The 20117-nt window shown below is 34.9% G+C and overlaps 1 protein-coding gene across 1 annotated transcript; it reads left to right on the top strand.

The window, feature by feature from the left end:
- The first annotated feature begins 1421 nt into the window (after positions 1-1421).
- LOC133317163 (F-box only protein 13-like) lies at positions 1422-3404 on the top strand. The gene is made up of 2 exons (XM_061518997.1): positions 1422-1514; positions 2083-3404. Exon 2 carries the CDS (start codon positions 2107-2109, stop codon positions 3349-3351), a length of 1245 nt encoding a protein of 414 aa, XP_061374981.1. The 5' UTR covers positions 1422-1514; positions 2083-2106; the 3' UTR covers positions 3352-3404.
- Positions 3405-20117: the final 16713 nt, after the last annotated feature.

Here is a 20117-nt window from a genome sequence, read left to right as displayed (position 1 = left end):
GAGGGTGAGGCTCCCAACTATATTTATCTCTGCAATGTTACTCCAGATACATTAATTTTTTATTTTTGTTTATGTTTTTAGGGTGAAAAAATAAAGGGGCCAAAAGCAAAGGCCAATTTGACAAATGAGGTTACATCATGTGAGGAATCGAGACCAGTGAATTGCTGGCTTTCGGGCGTGTGAACTGAAAGCACACGAGGATGACCAAAAGAAAAAGAAAAAGATCTTAATTAACGGCTTTTGCCTTTCAATATTTTCACCCCACTTAATCAATTTAATATAATATAGTGTAACCTCTTTTTTCAAAAAAAAAATAATAATAAAAAATGCTTGGCTTGTGACTTGTGAGAATGGGGCTTTGAAGAATGAGCATTGACTTGTAGTTGTTGTTGTAGAGTTTGTAGTAGCGTAGTAGGCTCCGTCTGAAGAGAGAGCAAAAGAAGACAAAGATTCGATAAACGAGGAGCCAAAGGAGTTGCATTTTGCTTTTTTGCTTTGGGAGGGACAGCAACCCTTAAACAACACCAATGACAGACAAATCCCACCACCACTCCCCTTTGACATTTGACATACATTGCCATGACTTTGAAACTTCAAGTTCCTTTCTCTTTCTTTTATGCAGGATAGCGACGATTAAAGTGATCATTACATGTGCCATCAGTTTTTTTTGTTTGTTTGCTCTGTCATGTCATGTGTGTACTCTACTACTCTTTCCATTTTTATTTTTTTTGGGATAAAGATAAACTACTCTTTCCATTTTCCAACCCCCGAATCCAAAGCCAAACCTTAACCTTAGATTAGATTCCCTCCTATAGTCAACCACTTCCCTTACATATATTTTCAGTAATAATACGATATTTTCACTATCAAAATTTTCTACTACCAACTTACTACTTATCTAATTACTATTAGATTAACATTTTTTCTCTTTTTTAAAACTTTTTAACAATCTCTCTTTGATCCAATAGTGATGTGATGGGTAGTAAGCTAGTAGTAAGAATTTTTAGTAGTTAGAATATCCTCACTCATAATATATTAATGTAATATTGAATACTCGATACATTACTTGTTAAAAATGAAAGGAAAAAAAAAAAACAATTCACTTAATACTATCATTTGTCTTGCCCCTTCTTTATGATTAAGGTTATATGAATTTCACTTTTTAGTACTTTAGATAAAATAATAAACACATTCATTGATACATATACGCATAATACATTTGACATTTGGGCAACCCGTGTGTGCCATTGCCATGTCATGTCATGCAATCTGACAGTGTCAAAGTGTCAACCATTCAACTCCAACGAACGAAGCTTCCTACCTTACTTCCTACTGTTTCAGCTTGCTTTCCCTTTTTTGTGGATTTCCCGCATCACCCATCACCCATATTAAACACATCCTCCAACCCCAGCTCTGTCTATTCTCTTCTATTGTGTATTCTCCCACACTGTCACTCTGTGTTGTTGTTTTGTTTCCCTATCCACTTTACAAAGCACCAGTTTCTGTTCTACCAGGTACGTTTTATTTCTTGCTTGCTTGCTTATTATATTATTGTTCACTGAACCCTTTCAATTTGGTGTTTCATTTCACTTCAAGATTTCTCTTTTCCATTCTTTGTTTGAGGTTCAGAGAAAAGTGTGAAAGTGGGTTTAGGGAATAAAATATGTAGTTCTGTTGAAGCTGACAGAAGAAGGGGTTTTCTCAAGCTTTCATGTTTGTTTCTAAAGGGCTGATTTATTTATCCTGCGAGGGTCTTTTAACAGTTTCCTAACTCTGCAGCTTCAATTGGTTGTGAGAATTCATCAAGCGTTGCAATTTTTTGTTGCAAAGCTGAAGAGAATCATATGATGTTGTTGAGAAATTAATTATCAGGGAAGAATAAGAAATAATGTCACTAGAAGAGGGGTTAGGGAACGAGGGGTCTGATATTCTTGAGGCCTTCCTTTTTAGAATATTAATATATATAAATATTGTTCAATTTGGAAATCTTCATGCACTTTCATTGTCTTCTAAGATTAGTAATAGTCTTTGAAAATGGAAAAGTTGATTTCTTGATAACATTTTCTTCCCTTGTTGCTGCAGTTGTTTTCTCCAAATTGTTTGTCAATGGAATGTGATGATGGGCATGGCCGAAGTGTAAGTTTGAAGAGAAAGTCACCAGATAATGGAGATAATCTACTCTTCAACAGTTTTTCTCTAGATGACCTTAATGAAGATCTCTTCGAGAGGATACTTTCTTGGCTTCCAACTTCCACATTCTTTCGCCTTACTTCTGTGTGTAAAAGATGGAAATCAGTTGCTGCTTCTTCCAGTTTCAAGCTAGCATGCTCTCGTGTTCCTTCACGGGATCCTTGGTTTTTTATGGTTGCTCCTAATCTCAACCAATCTGTTATCTTTGACTCTGCTGAAAGAACTTGGAAAAGGCTCAATCACCCTTCTCTTCTGCATGAAGAATCTAACCGAAGTTGCATGCCGGTTGCATCCTCTGGTGGCTTGATTTGCTACCGTAAATTATCAGGGAACTTCATTGTAAGCAATCCAGTGACAGGATCTTGTAGTGAACTCCCTTCACTCCATTTTGCCCCACAACATCAACCTCTCAATGCCATTGTGATGAGCACAACTTCCAAAGACCAACTCTCCTTCAAAATTGTGTTAGTCTTTGGAGAACTTCCAAATCTTATGTTTAAGGTCTACAATTCAATTTCTGGCTGTTGGGAAGATGAGACTGCAATGAGGAGAAAGGTTGATGATAATTCCATGGAATATGATTCAACTGATGACAATGTTGTATACTTCCTTAGCAAAGCTGGAACTGTGGTGGCAAGCAACATGCAGAGAAGCCCATCTAAGCAATATTCATCAGTTATTACTAAAAAAGATGGCAAGGAGTTTGTCCATTTTCTTAGCTCCTCAGGGACAGTAGTAGCTTGCAATTTGACATGCAAGTGCTTCTTTGAGTACCCCAGGTTATTGCCTGTTTTCAGTGAGTATTCCATTGATGTTGTGGAGTGTAATGGGGAGATGCTAGTTGTTTTGTTATCAGAATTCTTGGAAACAGCAACTCTTAGGGTGTGGAAATATGATGAGGCTAATAGAGGCTGGCACCAGATTGCAGCAATGCCTGCAGCAAATTCTCATGAGTGGTTTGGAAAAAAGGCAGATATTAACTGTGTTGGGGCTGCCAACCAGATCTTTATATGCTTGAACTCCCCTGAGTTATGTACTTATGTTCTGTGTGATTTGGAGACCAACAATTGGGTTGAATTGCCAAACTGTTGCATAAATGGCCAAGTCATAGATTTCATGTCTGCCTTTTCATTTGAGCCTAGGATAGAGGCTTCTGTGTGACAGCAAAATGGCAGGGCCTGGTATCTTGACTTTGATTACCATCCCTTCTATGTTCCCTTAGAGAAAATTTTCTTTCCATTTGTAATTGTAATTGTACTTGAATTGTTAAAGAAAAATAGGTAGTAGCTAGTGGAAGAGATGGATACTAACAAAGCGATTGTTTTTGCCAACTGAGATATTGTTCTTTTTTTCATTAGTTGTTAGGTGTACAACATTTTCAGTGATTGTTATTGTCAATGAATGACCTTGTTGATGATTTTTTTCCCTCGTATCTTGTTCTTTTTCCCATTGTGCATCAAACACAATCTTATAATTTTATTTTAATAAATCATTCTGATGTGGGATAACATAAACAAGAGAAATGATTTCTTAATGGGATGAGCATTTAACTATTTAGCCTGTGTATGAAACTTCTTGGGCTTTTGGGCCTTTGATTGGGGAGTTGGGCTTACTTCCTGTGGACCAGCCTGCTAATACTTTGTCTTGGGTTCATTTCTTATACTTCGGTCTCTATATAAATAGTTAGGACTTAGGACCTTCACGAACAAGATATGTAGAGCTCTTGGACTAATCTTTTTGCTTTTCGTTATTATAAAGCCAATACATTATTTTCTTATTTTAATTATAAATTTCACGCTAATAAATTATAACAAAAACAACACAACAGGGTCTGTAATAGTAGAAGTAAACTGGGATCCTAGGCGAATATTACTTGTTATGTCAGGGGTCTGAGTCTTAAAATTGCTACTTCAGGGAGAACTTTATCTAACCACCAACCCTAACTAGAGGGATTAGTTTCACAATTATACTTGTAGGGCTATCCAAGTAAAGACCAAAGAAACTATAGCAACAAGAACCAAAACATCGTGAATGTATGACTTTCAAAGGAAACAATTATTGTTGTTAGAAAATTTTCACAAATTAGTTATTGAAAAAAGAACTCTAAAATGAGCTAATAAGGGTATATTTGCTAGTAGATTTTAATGAGTTAAATTACAATACACTTCAAATTAAATCAGTAATGAATGCACCCTTATTTGGAATTACTTTAAAATAGTCTTATCATAATCCTTATAATAATAGTAATAATAATAATAAGGGCATTCATTTCTTTTTCTTTTTTTGTAATGGGGAGGGGCATAGCCCCAAAGGGGCATTCATTTCCACATAAATAAATTTACATAATTTCCAAACTTAGATTAAAAGTCAAAAAAGTTCAAAAAATTTATTGCAAAGCCACCTTTTATAATAATTTTTTATTCCACAATAAAATTTCTGACTCGGCTCCTGGTCTTACTACTATGGTTTTAATCAAGGAAGCACGGACACTTGTAAAAACAGGAAGAGTCGGGTCCGACACGGCGACACGCTCCGACACAGTGTCGGACACGCGGTTGACTTTTTTCGACACGTTGACCATTCCGACACGCGAATTTGACCGTGTCCGACACGGTCAAATGGCATTTTCGTAATTTTTTTTTAATTTTTTTTAAAAAGAAATTATATTTTTTTTAAAAGTTAAAATATATTAATAAAGCTTCCACCTGATCATATCAATTTTATTTTTTTGTCTTTTTTCCCCTTAAGTAGATAAGAGATCATCTCAGTATCATTGTTGTCAATTCCTATCACGCTCTTGTTGTTCTTCTTCTCTCTAATCTCTCTAATATGATTTGATCTCTCTATCTGATATTATATCCCTCTCTCATCCCAGTTCTTATTTTTTTTATTAAAGCTTCCATCTTTATAACGTGTTGATGGGTATTATTAATTTAGTTTCATTTTTTTGTTAAATTATTAAATATTAAATGAAATATACACTATATAAATTAAAAATATTATTTAATATTAAAACGTGTCGAAATCTATAATTTTTTAGGATTGACGTGTCGGAGTGTCGTGTCGTGTCGTGTCACGTGTCGCGTGTCGTATCGGTGCTACATAGATTTTAATCATGCGGAGGCATTTATTTAATAAATAATCCATTTTTCGTGTTTCTTATATGATAATATGAGAAAAAACAACCAACCAAAAAAAAAACTATGAGAAAAGTCAACTATAAATGCAAAAGGTTATTCTTTTAAATTATTTGTTGGTACAAACAACCGTGACACAAATTGACATATCGCCAAAAAAAAAAAAAAAAAAAAAAAAAAATTGTTGCATCTCGTGCATGTTTGTTGGACTTATCATATCCTTGTGTGTAGAAGGTGTGGTATCAATCAAAACAATAGCTATCTAGAAGGCAAAAAAGTCCCTTTAATCCTTATATTTGACATGAAGAATTGGTTTTTTCTGGGGTTTGATTGGTTGTAGCTCAAGCTTGTCATTTCAAAACCAAAGTTATATAAAAGGGTCCTTCAATTTTTTGGTATGTGCCTCTCTCAAATTCAATAAAAATTGGTTTTCTCCTTCCTTCTATTGACACTCCACTTCCTTTTTTTCTTATTTGTTTAGGGGAAAAGAATTCTCATATTGAATTTTTATTTGTTGGAGAAATCTTTCTCCTATTCGAGACATTGAATTATGTACAATAATTTTTTTTAGTTTTTATTTTTAATAGGTGGTGGGTCCATCACATCTTATGTCTACAATAAGAGAAAAAGAATTTTCTTATAACAAAAAAAAATAAAAATGGACCCTTTGTTAATTTTAAAAACAAACCATATTGCATGACAGGAACAATTGGGATTATGTTGAAGAAAGAAAGTTGGTCCGTTGGTGACAGATTGAGAAATTATATAAAGTGGTCCAACCGCCATGCTTACTTATGGCTGAAAGTGACCTAACAAGCCGGGGGGGTTAATTGGGAGAGGAAAATGGTGTGAGGGGGCTGCATTGCAATTCATAAATGACAATTCAATCTTGCTACCACAGCACCATTAATAATAATAGGGATATTTACTCATATACCTGAAACCCCAACCCAAGTGGAGACCACATAATTAATAGTGACTACTTTGTAGTTTGTATGAAAACTTAGTTTAAGCAAGATTTTTTTGCCAGTAATTTTTTGTTTTAACAGGTATGGTAAGCTCCCGCTAAAACTTTTATGGTTGTGTAATTATTTATCAGCTTGATTTTTTTGACAAATAATTTATCAATCTAATGTGAAAAGACATATAATCTAGTAACATGCGTTCAATTCACGCATTACCCCATGCACAACTTGTGCAAATGGGACAGTGTCTAACTTAAACGCACACTAGAGTGATGCATGTCTTGTAGAGTGCAACACGTGACAAGTTTGCACTAGTTTTTGCATAATTCACTTATAGAAATGATGCATAACTTGAAAGCGCATTGTTATGATGCATATTATCGCATTAGATTAATAAATTATTTGTCAAAGGCAAAAAAATTAATTTAATGTTTTTAATAAAATAATTACGTATTTATTATAGTTTTAGAAATAATTACGGATCTATTGCACAATGTGACGCCCCATTGGGACGCCACTCATCATGTGTTGACACGTGTCTTTTTTTTACAAAAAAAATAATTAATTTAATCATAAAACTTTTGAAGGTCCTAACTTTTGACTCGGGTATTCAAATTAGGTAATTCTTTTTTTGATTCCACATAACTATACGAGATCTACGCAATGACATCTCATTTGATATATTTTATTTCTCACAAACATTTTTTTCATGGGCTATTATTATTAAAAATAAAATAAAATAAAGATTTGATTTGTAATTTAAACTAAAAAATCAATTTGAAAAATCTGTAGAAATAAAAGAAATAATTAAATAAATATTCTAAATCTCTAAGGAAGAAGGATATTATTTTTGAAATTAATGATTAAAGCTATAATCTTCTGGGCTATTATTCGTGGTCTGAAATTAATGATGGCTTATGAATGTTTTTCAAAAATAAAATTACCTAAATTAGGCGTGATTGCCTCTGATTGAAACCCAATTTAGACGTGATTGGTGACGTGTCAGGTGTTGACACGTGTCACATTTTTATTTTTATTATAAAAAAAATTCGGTTTGTGATTTAAATTAAAAGTAACAATTATTATTAATAAGGAAAATAAAATAAAGATTTGATTTGTGATTTAAACCCAAAAATAAATTTGAAAAATCTATATTAATAAAGGAAATAATTAAATAAATATTCTAAATCTCTAAGGAAAAAGGATTACCAGATTTAAATTTAAATTATGTTTGTGAGAAATAAAATATATCAAATGAGATGTCATTGTGTAGATCTCGAAAAGTTATGCGGAATCAGAAAAAAGAATTACCTGATTTGGATACCCGAGTCAAAAGTCATGGCCTTCAAAAGTTTTATGATTAAATTAAAAAAAAATTTGGAAAAAAAATGACACGTGTCAACACCTGATGAGTGACGCCCCATTGGGGCGTCTCCCCTTAGGGTGAGACGGCCCAAAATGAGCGTCACATTGTGCAATAAATCTGTAATTATTCTCAAAACTGTAATAAATGCGTAATTATTTTATTAAAAAGCATTAAATTAATTTTTTTTGTTAATAATACAGACTAATTATTTAGAGAACAAAATTGTGTAATGATTTGTAAGTTAAAGACTAAGTATCTACATATTTATTGAAAATAAAATATATATGAGAAACAAAAATATGATTTAGAATCAAGACTTCGAGACATGATGAATTATTTTCTTTAGAAAATTTATTATTTAAAATTTTAATACAAAAAAATATTAATATATTATTTAATTTTTTTAAATGCATTATTTTAAAACAAGTGAAAAAAAGTGAAAGTTAGTGTCAAGACACTATTGAGGTAATTCATCGTATGTTTTAGCCGTTTTCTATAATTTATTTGCACAAAATTTAAATACCTTCCTTCTATGTGGGTTTTCGATTAGAAAAATAACAAATAATTAACGATGATATTTACATTTTTAAATGAAAAAAATCATGCTGTATTTTGAATATTTATAAGGCTGTGAAATATGTTTTTAACATTTCAGAGAACACAGTTGTAGAACTTAAAATTTGATCCATTGTGATGATGTTTAGGGTGTGCATGACAACCATTCTATTTCCTAGCACTGTTTCTGAAAAGAAACAATTCTTTTCTGTTTATGTGTCTTGAAACAGTTTCTGAGAAAAATAATGTGTTTGATAACATGTTATATTTTTATTCTGAGGATGAGAATTGTGTTTGATAACGTAACAAATAAAATAATAAAAAATAATTCCTATTAAATATAAAAATTATTCGGATCATCACTTTCTTTTCCATATGGTGTGGTTATGGTGGTGGTGGCGGCGGCTGTACGGTAATGGTAGTGGCAATGACGTGGTGATGATAGTGGTGGTGATTGTGACGGCAGTGGCTGCGGCGATGGCGGTTGTGATTGTGACGGCAGTGGCTGCGGCGATGGCAGTGTGGTAGTGGTGAGGATGATGGTGGTGGAGGTGACAGCAGTTGCTGCAACAATGGTGGAGGGATGGTGGTTGGTAACTTTGGTGGCACGAACAATAGTAGCGGTGGCATGGTGGTGGTGGCTGTGATGGCATCAAGGTGGTGGTGGTGGTGGTGGTGGTGGCAGTGGTAGTGGCTGCAGCGGTGGTGGTAGGTGACAGTCATGATGGTAGTGACAAGGGTGATATAATGGTGGCGATGGTGGTGGTAGTGACGGTAGTGGCTGTGACAATGGTGGTGGTGACGGTTGGTGGCGGCTGCGGCGGTGACGGTAGTGGTTGCGATAATGGTAATGGTAGTTGGTGACAATGGTGGTGATGGTAGTGGTGGCGTCGTGGTGGTGCCAGTGGTGTGGTGATGGCGATGCTGGCGGTGGCTGCGATGATGGTGCTGGTGGTTGATAGTGGTAATGGTGGTGGTGGTGGTGATGGTGATAGTGATAGTGGTGGCGGCGGCGGTGGCGGTGGTAGTTGTGGTTGTGGTGGTAGTGACGATGGCATGGTGGTAGTAATGGGTGGAGGTGGTGGTGATGGTGACGGTGGCATCGTGGTGACGGGGGTGACGACGACGACACTAGTGGTACGACAGTAGCAGCGTCGATGGTGGCAATGGTCGTGTCGGGATGATGGTGGTGGTGGTGATGATGATAGAGATGAAGAGTGATTGAGAGAGATAAGTGTTTCTCATTTTGTGCCCGGGAACAAAAAACAGAATTTTTTTGATCTTTTTTCTGTTCCCCAGCACAAAAATTAAACTGGTTCATCCCGGGAACAAAAAATAAACTGGTTTTACCAAACGAGTTTTCTATCTATTTCTGTTCCCGAGAATAGAAATTAAAAAAGAATTGATTCCGAGAAAGTTGTCATGCATACCCTTAATCTTGACGGAAATATCAATCGACATGATTTAACTTACTTACTTAAAGGTAGGTAGTTGAGTGCAATAGAAGTGAATTGCAACTCTAAACAAATTTTTTTCTTAATTCAAAATATAAATTCCTAATTAACCATCTAATTCCCAATTACCCAACCTAATTTGAACCCTATGTTGTCAAATCCATACACAAAATGACATTGTACCCTTTACCTAACCCCTCTCCCTTAAATTTTCGCTCAAACTATGTTTCCCATTCATGAGATAAAGACCTAAACTTCCCAACCCCATTTCAAAATATGCTCATGACTAAGTTGGATTAACTTGAAAAAGGGTTATGAAATATTATTGATTTGTATTTGAATCTGTACATTATAGAGACTTCTTGACCTAATTTTGACCTAATGGGCTTGGCCCAATATACAAGTAACGAACTAAATAAATACAAATAAATGACTACATAATTACTATTTACAACACTCCTCCTCAAGCTGAGGAATATATATTTATCATTCTCAGCTTGCTAGCAAGTTCTTGAAATCTATCTGAAGGAAGCCCTTTTGTCAATAGATCAGCTAATTGACGCCCAGTGGGAATGTATGGAGTGGTAATCAACCCGCTATCAAGTTTCTATTTGATGAAATGACGGTCGACCTCAATATGTTTAGTCCGATCATGTTGAACTGGATTATGAGCTATACAAATAGCGGACTTATTATCACATAGCAGCTTCATAGGTCCCTCACATTTTATTTTTAGATCATCAAGTACAATTTTCAGCCACAGTAACTCACAAATGCCTTGAGCCATAGCTCGAAATTCAGCTTCTGCACTTGATCTGGCGACCACATCTTGTTTCTTACTTCTCCATGTCACCAAGTTACCACAAAGAAACATGCAATAACCAGTGGTAGAACGACGGTCAGTCACGGATCCAGCATAATCAGCATCTGTGTAGACTTCTAAAGATAGATTGCCATCACGTCGGAATAACAACCCTTTACCAGGAGTACCTTTCAGATACTAAAGAATTCTCTCTACTGCCTGCATATGTTTCTCCTTAGGATCATGCATAAACTGACTGACAACACTAACAGCATAAGCTAAGTCTGGTCTAGTATGGGCCAAATATATCAATTTCCCAACTAGCCGTTGATATTGTCGTTTATCAACTGGAGGACTCTCCTCTTCATAGCACATCTTGTGATTCTGCTCAATAGGAGTATTAGAGGGTTTACACCCGAGCTTTCCTGCTTCTTTGAGAAGATCAAGAACATATTTCCTCTGGCTGATAAAGATTCCTTTGCTCGAATGAGCTACTTCTATCCCTAGGAAATATCTCAGTTTCCCAAGGTCTTTGACTTCAAACTCAGAGGCAAGTCGTGTTTGCAGAATCTGTCTCTCCACAAAATCATCACATGTGATAATAATATCATCAACATATACAAGGAGCACATTAAGCTTCCCATTTTGGGAGTGCTTGAAAAAAAAGTGTGATCTCCTTGACTTTGTTTATATCCTAAGGTTATCATAACCTTAGTAAAATTTCCAAACCAGGCACGAGGTGACTGCTTCAATCCATACAAGGCCTTTTTTAATTTACAAACTTTATTTTCTCCCTTCACAAAATCAAAATCAGCGGAATTTCCATGTAGACTTCTTCTTCTAACTCACCATTGAGGAAAACATTCTTCACATCAAATTAGTTTATATCCCAATTGTAATGGGCAACAAGGGATAACAATACTCTCTCCGTATTCATCTTTGCAACTGGAGCAAATGTTTCTTCATAATCAATGCCATAGGTTTGAGAGTAACCTTTGGCAACTAATCGAGCTTTGTATCTCTGAAGAGTTCCATCAGAATTATATTTCAGGGCATAAACCCATATGCACCCTACTGCTTTCTTTCCAGTAGGTCTATCAATAACCTCCCATGTTTTATTTTTCTCCAATGCATTCATCTCCTCTTGCATGGCTTGAGCCCAATTCCCATCTTTCAAGGCTTCATATACTGATTTTGGGATTGCAATAGAGTCTAGTGTTGAAACAAAGCTTTTGTGCTGCACAGACAGATTAGCAGAGGAAACAAAATGGGAGATAGGATATTGAGTACAAGAGGAACAAGATTTCTTGGGACATGATATTTTTCCTTTTCTAAGAGCAATGGGTAAATCATCAGAATCAGTAGTAATGGGTAAGTCATCAGAAGTATCATGATCATAAATATGAAATTCAGGACTTACCAGTGGTTCAGACGATTGAGGTTGCTGCTGAGGCAATGTGGGCTGTGTATCAGTCATAGGAGGATCAGTCACAGGAGGATCAGACATAGACACATTGGGAACAGGAACAAGAGGAAGAGACACTGACTCAGGTGAAGGAGTAGACACTGAAGATTCAAATTCAAAGAAGGAAGGTGATGAGTCTTCTAGTGAATTATTCTCCCCCTGAAGATGAGGACCTTGGAAAAAGAACTCAGATTCCTGAAATGTAACATCCATAGAAACAAAAAAAATCCGACTACCTGGGTGATAACACTTGTAGCCCTTCTTATCAGGAGCATATCCAAGGAAGACACATTTAAGAGCCCTAGGATCCAACTTACTGCGATGTTGTTTATGAATATGAACAAAGACAACACACCCAAACACTCGAGGAGGAAGACTTTGCAAAGTTGGAACAGAAGGAAAAAAAGAAGTCATGGAGTGAATAGGACTTACATGATCGAGAACCCGAGTGGGTAGACGGTTGATCAAGAACGCTGCAGTAAGAATGACATCTCCCTAATAGCATTTGGGTACATGTGTTTGAAACAGTAAGACACGAGCAACTTCAAGAAGGTGATGATTTTTTCTTTCAGCAACCCCATTTTGTTGAGGGGTGTCTACACAAGTAAGTTCATGAATCATACCTTGATTTCGTATAAATTGGGAAAAACTGTGATTAACATATTCAGTACCATTATCTGTTCTTAGTCTCTTGATTTTTCTACCAAATTGGGTCTCAACCATTTTATAAAATTGAAAGAACAGATGTGGTACCTCAGACTTTTCATGCATTAAGTAAACCCAAGTTACACGAGTGCAATCATCAATAAAAGAAACAAACCATCTATTTCCAGAAGCATGAGGGACTTTAGAAGGACCCCAAACATCAGAATGAATAAGATCAAAAGGTTCAACACTCTTAGTACTACTAGAAGGAAAAGACACACGATGATGCTTAGCAAACTCACAAACATCACAATAAAAAGACTCAACAGGCTTAGATAAAAACAATGACGGAAATAAAGACTTGAGTAAACCAAATGGAGGATATCCCAAGCGCTTATGATGAAGCCAAATCAAAGAATCAGCAGTTGATTGACCATGAGACATCAAGATGTGATCTGTTACTTTATTTGCGGGAGATTGTGACACCAGATAGTACATCCCACCTTGCTCTTTAGCACTACCAATCGTCTTCCCTGTGGCGAGATCCTGAAAAACACAATGGGTAGGGAAGAAGGTTACAATACAATTCAGATCTTTTATAATTTTATGAATAGAAAGAAGATTCGTGGAGAGTTTAGGAACATGAAGAGCATCATTAAGATGTAAGGACTGCTGTAAGTTTATGTCACCAGAACCCGCAACTGATGTATGTGAGCCATCAACTATGGCTATAGTATGAGTTCCAATGGTAGGATGATAAGAAGCAAATGAGTCAGCACAACAAGCCATATGATCAGTAGCACCAGAATCAACAACCCAGGAATGTTTAAAATCATTACATGAAGAAAGGAAAGAATGAGTTTTGGGGCTCATACCAGTCAAAGCCAAAGCACTAGTATCAGATGGCTTACTCAGATAATCAAGGATGGTTCGGAGCCGTTCTAACTCATCTAGACGAAATGCAGGTTGAGTCTCATTAGGTGCAGGAGTTATTCCAAAGGAAGTAAAATGCGCTTGACCACGCATCCTTGCCATCTTTTCTAAGACAGTTTGCTTTCCATGGAGGCGAAAGTATAAATTCTTGATATGACCTGTTCCTTTACAATAAGAACACCATCGATCATCTCTCTTAGGTTTAGAAGATGCACCATCATAAAACTTTGTAAAGGAACTCCTTTGAGAAGAGGCCATACTGCACAAAAAAACAGTCAACGAAAAAGGCTCTAAGAAGCCAAAAAATTCGGAAAAAATACCAAACGATGTCCGATCTGAGAAAACAACACAGATCCAGAAAGAGAACAAGGAGACGAGAAGAATGGTGGTAGTCCGGTCCAGAAACACCGCCGGACGCGCCTCCACGCGCCGGAGAAAGCAGCTGCGCGTGGGCTTCACTCTCGGACAAAGAGGTGGTGCGTGAGAGCGCGTGGCAAGGCTTCTCCGGCTGAAATTTTTCCGGTGTGGTCGTCCGGTGAGAGCGCACCTGTCTGTGGGTGGTTGCGGTTGAAAAGTCACCGGAAAGGGTTCTAAACGGTGAAGACAGAACTGGTTGAAGGCGGTCGGAGGTGTTTGGGTCGTTTGTGGCGGAGGAACGTTGCGTAGAATGATAGAACGAAAAAAAAGAAGGTCAACAGTGGTCCCCTTGGTCCAAAAGGTCTCCGGAAAAAATTTTCCGGTGGCGGCAAGAGGCAAAGAAATTAGGGTTTTGTAAAAAAAGACAATAGGCGCGGAAGCAGAGCCCTCAGGATCGAGAGCTCTGATACCAATGTCAGGCGGGTCCAGGGGGAAGCCCGTGACGGGGGCCACCACCAATGAGCTAAGGCTACACCAACCGTAGCAAGTGAATCCGACACCATGTCTCAACCCAAAACCTTAAGGCATTGGGTTCATGGGTCCCTTCTACTTATATACTCTTCACTTAGCCCATTACCAACCAATGTGGGACTCATCACACTTGAATATCCCAACAATCTCCCCCTCAAGTGTGAAACCCACCATTGGTATGCTCCCTCTCAACCGAGTACCCCAAGCGCAAAGTACTCGACCCGCCTGCTAGCCAATCACCAGGCTAGCTCGAGCCCAACCTGGCTCTGATACCAACTTGAAAAAGGGTTATGAAATATTATTGATTTGTATTTGAATCTGTACATAGGGGTCTCTATTTATAGAGACTTCCTGACCTAATTTTGACCTAATGGGCTTGGCCCAATATACAAGTAACGGACTAAATAAATACAAATAAATGACTACATAATTACTAATAAATGACTACATAATTACTATTTACAACAGATTGGAACACCCTTGAAGTGTTGAAGTTGATGAAGTAAAAGGGGGCAATTGTTTGAGGTAAGTGCGCAACCTACACCCATCTTGCTTTTGTGTTTATAAATCTTAGTCCACTTTCTATTTTATGGTCCTTTTTTTTTGTTTAAAATGACTTTTTTTTGGATTGCATTAACGGACTTTGTTTCGTATCTAATTTCCTCTCCATGCATTGAATTTGTTGAGTTTAGCATTGCATATTATTGTGCAAATTTAATCTTAATTTATTTTTATATACTCAACACGGTTTAATTTTATTTTTCTGCTTAAAAATATAATAATTTTGATGCCTGACTGTAACTGGTGAGTACCCGTATGATTTTTTTTATTTGAATTTGAATTTAGAAAAAAAATTAAAATAAAAATGAAATATGCACAACTAAATCTATGATAAATTCAAATTTAAAATAATGAATCAGAAATTAGAAATAATACACGTTATTTATAATAAAAATGATAATAAAATATTAAGTAACATTCAAATATGATAAACTAATTGTGTGTGACTTTAGTTGATGAAATGAATGTATACGAGAATTCCAATTTGAAATGATGATGGCCACTTGTGATACCTTTCCTGACCTTCCCACGTGGCAACCTCAATCCGATTGGAGTGTGAAATCAGGCAACGTGTAAGCGTTCTCAGGACAAAAGAGGAAATTAGCCGTTTGATTAGAGTTGTCACATCATATCCGTCAGCACCTGCACTTGGTCCCACGCCACGCTCCGGCCCTCATCATCTTACAATTTTCGCGTATATAATAAGCAACAAGATCTATCCTTTTAAAAGATATGAGTTTATATTTTTTTAGATTCTAATAGTTTATTTTTGTTCATCAACGGTTATAATTTATTGGGCTAAATTTAATGGGACAAATTTATTATACATTAATTAATAATTTTAATCCAATAAATTATAACCGTTGATGGACGAAAATCAACGGTTAGGATCTAAAATGATATAAGTTTATATCCTTTAAAAGGATAGATGTTAATCCCATATAATAAAGAAAAAATTATTTTCATATTACATGAGATAAAATTTTTCTTACATATTTTTCGATAATTATGTCATTTTTTATTTTCTTTTTATTTTATTTTTTCAGATGATAGAGCCTACAAATTTATCTCTATAGCATAAGATAATTTATCTCCTTTAATTTGAGATTAATAAAATCCATATAATAATCATATAAAATTACAAACACAAAAAACTCCACTTATGTAACATAGAGATATAATATTCTTAATATTAAACTTTTTTATTATCATTTTATTATTATTCTAAATACCATTAAATTAGAGAAAAAGTTAAATAAAGAGAAAAAAATAATTTTTGTATTAATGATAATTAAAGTGGTAGTACAAAAAATTAATAGTAATAATATTTTACCTCTATAATATATAGAGATGTGTTTATCATGTTACATGTGGGATGTGTTTATCGTAATATATGAAATAATTTTATTTAATATAATATACAAAAAGAGAGAGTGTAATCTACTAAGAAGAAAATAGAGAGAAATAAAACAAAAAATCTCACTTACTTTTTGTATATGTATAAAATAAAATTATTTCATATAACATAACAAACATATTTTCTGTAAACATACAAATACAGGAATGCGGTAGATGAAAAAACAAATTCGAGAGTTTATGAAAATTTAAGATATAAAATATGAGAAAAATTATATTTACAAACTATATTATGTCTGAGTGATAAGACACTTTTGAGTAGTAGAGTGTTACCGATTAGACACAGTGTAGTTTATAAAAAAAAAGTTTGTCAATATAATCTACTTATAAAATATATATAACAGTAATAAAATGACATTAAGAGTTTTAACGATCATTTTATTATTGCTATAATTCTTAGTGCCTGTTTCGGTCATCTCTTTTTTAAACTAGAAGTTACTTATAAATATAAGCTAGGTCAAACAGATTTTGGAAAAAATTCTTATAACGAAAATCTCTTTTTTATATAATGAAGAAAAAAGTTGAAAGCTAAAAGCTCCTCGTAAGAGTCTTTTATTTGTTTTTCTTGAATTGTGTACTTTTTTTTAAATGAAGAGTTATAAAAATAGATAAAGAAATAATTTTATTGAAATATGTGATTTTAAGTAATTTGTAAGCTAAATTTTTTATGTAATTACCAAACAATTTTTTTTAAACTCTTTTTTTAACTTTAACTTATAAATAACTTCTAACGTGAAAAAAATCAAATAGGCTCATAATTTTTAGAGAGAAGTGTGTGTCATTTTAAGAGAGAGAAATAGATAGATAAATGAGAAGAAATAGTTGACAAAAAAATAAAGGTGTGGGTTCCACCTCTTTTGCGAGAGTGAAATGATATAAGTTGTGTGATTTAAAAGATAAACATTTTTTCCTAATTTTTATGGCTTTAATAGCTCTCATGTTGCTGCAGATAAGAAAATTTGCAGCAACACTTACTTCCACCAGGAATTTATTTATTTATTTTTTTAATTTCAGGATTCGGCTCCGTACCTTAATATAAATATATTTGGCTTTTTGACCCTTATAACCTTTAATTAATAATTAATTACCAATTTGACCTTCATTTGAAACTAATTCGAAAATTTAACCCCTTCAGAAAACATAACACCAATCTGCCCCTGTTTGACCGTTGACCATGAAGCCTACCCGGGTACACCCCTCCCTACCCTGATATTTTTTGAATTTTTTTATCTACCCGGGTAGAGAGGGGTGTACCCGGGTAGAGTTCTTGAATCTGGAAAAATGGTTGAATTAGTTACCCGGGTAAGAAGGGTTGTACCCGAGTAAACATCCAGAGTAGCGTTTTTATATAAATGAAAAAAACTGTGACTATGTACCAAAAAAAAAAAAGAAAAAAGAAAAAAGAAAAAACTGTGACAGGCATGGTTCATGGACGATAGCAACGAAGATCCAAGGCTTCCTCACCATGGCAGCCCTAATAAATTTGTTTCCATCAACCAATTAGCAGGTCATTACTCTCTCTCTCTATCTATCTATAGTTTTACTTAGTTGTGACGTTGCAGAAAAATGGTGAGTTTTGCAGAAGTGGGACTCTTATACTGGAAGCTGAATCCAAATGATTATGAGAACGATGAAGAGTTGAGGAAGATTAGAGAAACTAGGGGATACAATTACATGGTAATGTTGTATTAATTTTTTACTAATTTCATTTTGTTTTCTGTAATCAGAAGGTGCTTCAATTTTTTGCGTTTTCATTAACCTGATAGAAATATAAATCCGAGGAGAATATGAATTGGAAAAAGAAACTTTTTAGCATCTCGGTTATATAAAAACCCTACTCTTGATGTTTACCCGGGTACAACCCTTCCTACCCGGGCAATTAATTCAACCATTTTTTCAGATTCAAGAACTCTACCCGGGTACACCCCTCTCTACCCGGGTAGGTAAAAATTTCAAAAAATACCAGGGTAGGGAGGAGTGTACCCGGGTAGGCTTCATGGTCAACGGTCAAACATGGGCAGATTGGTGTTATGTTTTCTGAAGGGGTTAAATTTTCGAATTAGTTTCAAATGAAGGTCAAATTGGTAATTAATTATTAATTAAAGGTTATAAGGGTAAAAAAACCAAATATATTTGCTTCCATCAGCAGTGATAGCAGAAATGAGGAACCCAATTTTTATATTGGAAAAACTACTTTTATGCTACATGTGATAAATTTCTCTCATACACACTCTTTGATAACTGTGCCACATTTTTATTTTTTTATTTTTCAGGTGACGAAACCCACAAATTTACCTCTATGATATGAAATAACTTATCCCTTTAACATGAGATTAATAAAACTCTTTTTATATGTACAACGGTAATTAAATGACATTATCGTTATATATAACGGTAATAAAATAATCGTAATAGATTACCAAAAAAAAAAAATTCGTAATAAGTCTTACTATCATTTTTCTGTGTTTTATGGAGAGAGAGAGAGAGAGAGAATGCAGAGAGCGCTGTAGGGGGTTTTCAACGGTGTTGGTGTGAAATGTGAATGGGATCCATCGAGAGAGAGAGAGAGAGAGAGAAATGAAAATGTGTAAGTGGGGGGGCGTGGCTGTGATTCGTGAAAAGGCTTTTTATCTGCACCTGCTTGCGTTGCAATTGGTTCAACTTGGCTGCTTTCCTTTGGTTTTATCTCTGATCAGATCACAAAACTGAAAAGAAGAAACCACGGCCGTCCAACTTTGATGTTATCCACTCTGCTAAGTGCTAACCCTAAACGCAAGAGGCCTGTTTCTCTTTCTCTTCCTCTTCCTCTTCCCTTATCTATCTCTTTATTTCATATGCATATTTTACATTTATTACTTCCTTTATTTAAACCTAATTTCTTTTCTTGTTTTTTTGTATGCATTGTAAATTATGTGTTAGCATTAGCAATTTTTATCTTTCATACCTCGATGATTACAATTCTTTTTTAATTTTGGCATATAAATCAATTATCAAATTTAGCTAATAATAGCAGCTTCATAATTCTTCTATTTAGCTAATATCAAATATGAAAAATAGTTTATTCTGGCTTGTATAATATTATTCCTTACTTCCTTTAGAAGATTAAATTTGAATATAAGCTTTTCTAGAAATAGGATGAGGTTGACTGCGAGTTATATTCTGAATTTGAATTTTGATTCGGTGAAGGGGTAATATACAGATACATTGAAATTGAAGTGTGCATTAATATATAACACCAATTTATTTAGCTAAAGAACAATTTCCTAGGTCAGCAAGTTTTTATTTTATATTATAAAGTTATCATGTGGGATGTGTATGGCGCGGTTGAGCTTGTTGCAAGTTGTATGGTTGTCTACTTGTCTTTATGTCAAATGTCATGGCTTCTCTTTGTGGCGTAGTTCAGAAGTTGCATTATTTAGGACAGTAGCATTTCCAAAATAGTGTCTCAGGTGTCTGGACCAATGGTACTTTCTCTAGAATTACAGGTGTTAACTATTAACCATTAACCTGGAAGAGTAGTGTAGCATCAGTTCACATAAATGGCGCTGGAATAAGACCATTTAAAAGTCTGTTATCCCAATTTGATAATTGTCTTAACGTGCTAATGAGTATCCTTGAGACATATTATGCGAGATTGCTTTTTTTTTTTAGTAGAAAAGTTTATTATTTTGATTCTAAGTCCCTGTTTGGGAGATCTCTTTTTTTACTTCTCTTCTTCTTATAAGTAGAACGTAAAACCA

Source organism: Gastrolobium bilobum, unplaced genomic scaffold, assembly GCF_033153095.1.
Source record: "Gastrolobium bilobum isolate Gb01-03AN ecotype WA unplaced genomic scaffold, APGP_CSIRO_Gbil_v1 utg5255, whole genome shotgun sequence".
In the NCBI taxonomy this organism is placed as follows: domain Eukaryota; kingdom Viridiplantae; phylum Streptophyta; class Magnoliopsida; order Fabales; family Fabaceae; genus Gastrolobium; species Gastrolobium bilobum.
Note: the sequence above shows the minus strand (reverse complement) of the source record. Positions and strands in the feature narration are given on the sequence as shown.

Bases quoted from the DNA above. Each gene is read 5' to 3' on its own strand.
- LOC133317163 (XM_061518997.1), top strand. From the start codon at position 2,107: ATGGAATGTGATGATGGGCATGGCCGAAGTGTAAGTTTGAAGAGAAAG.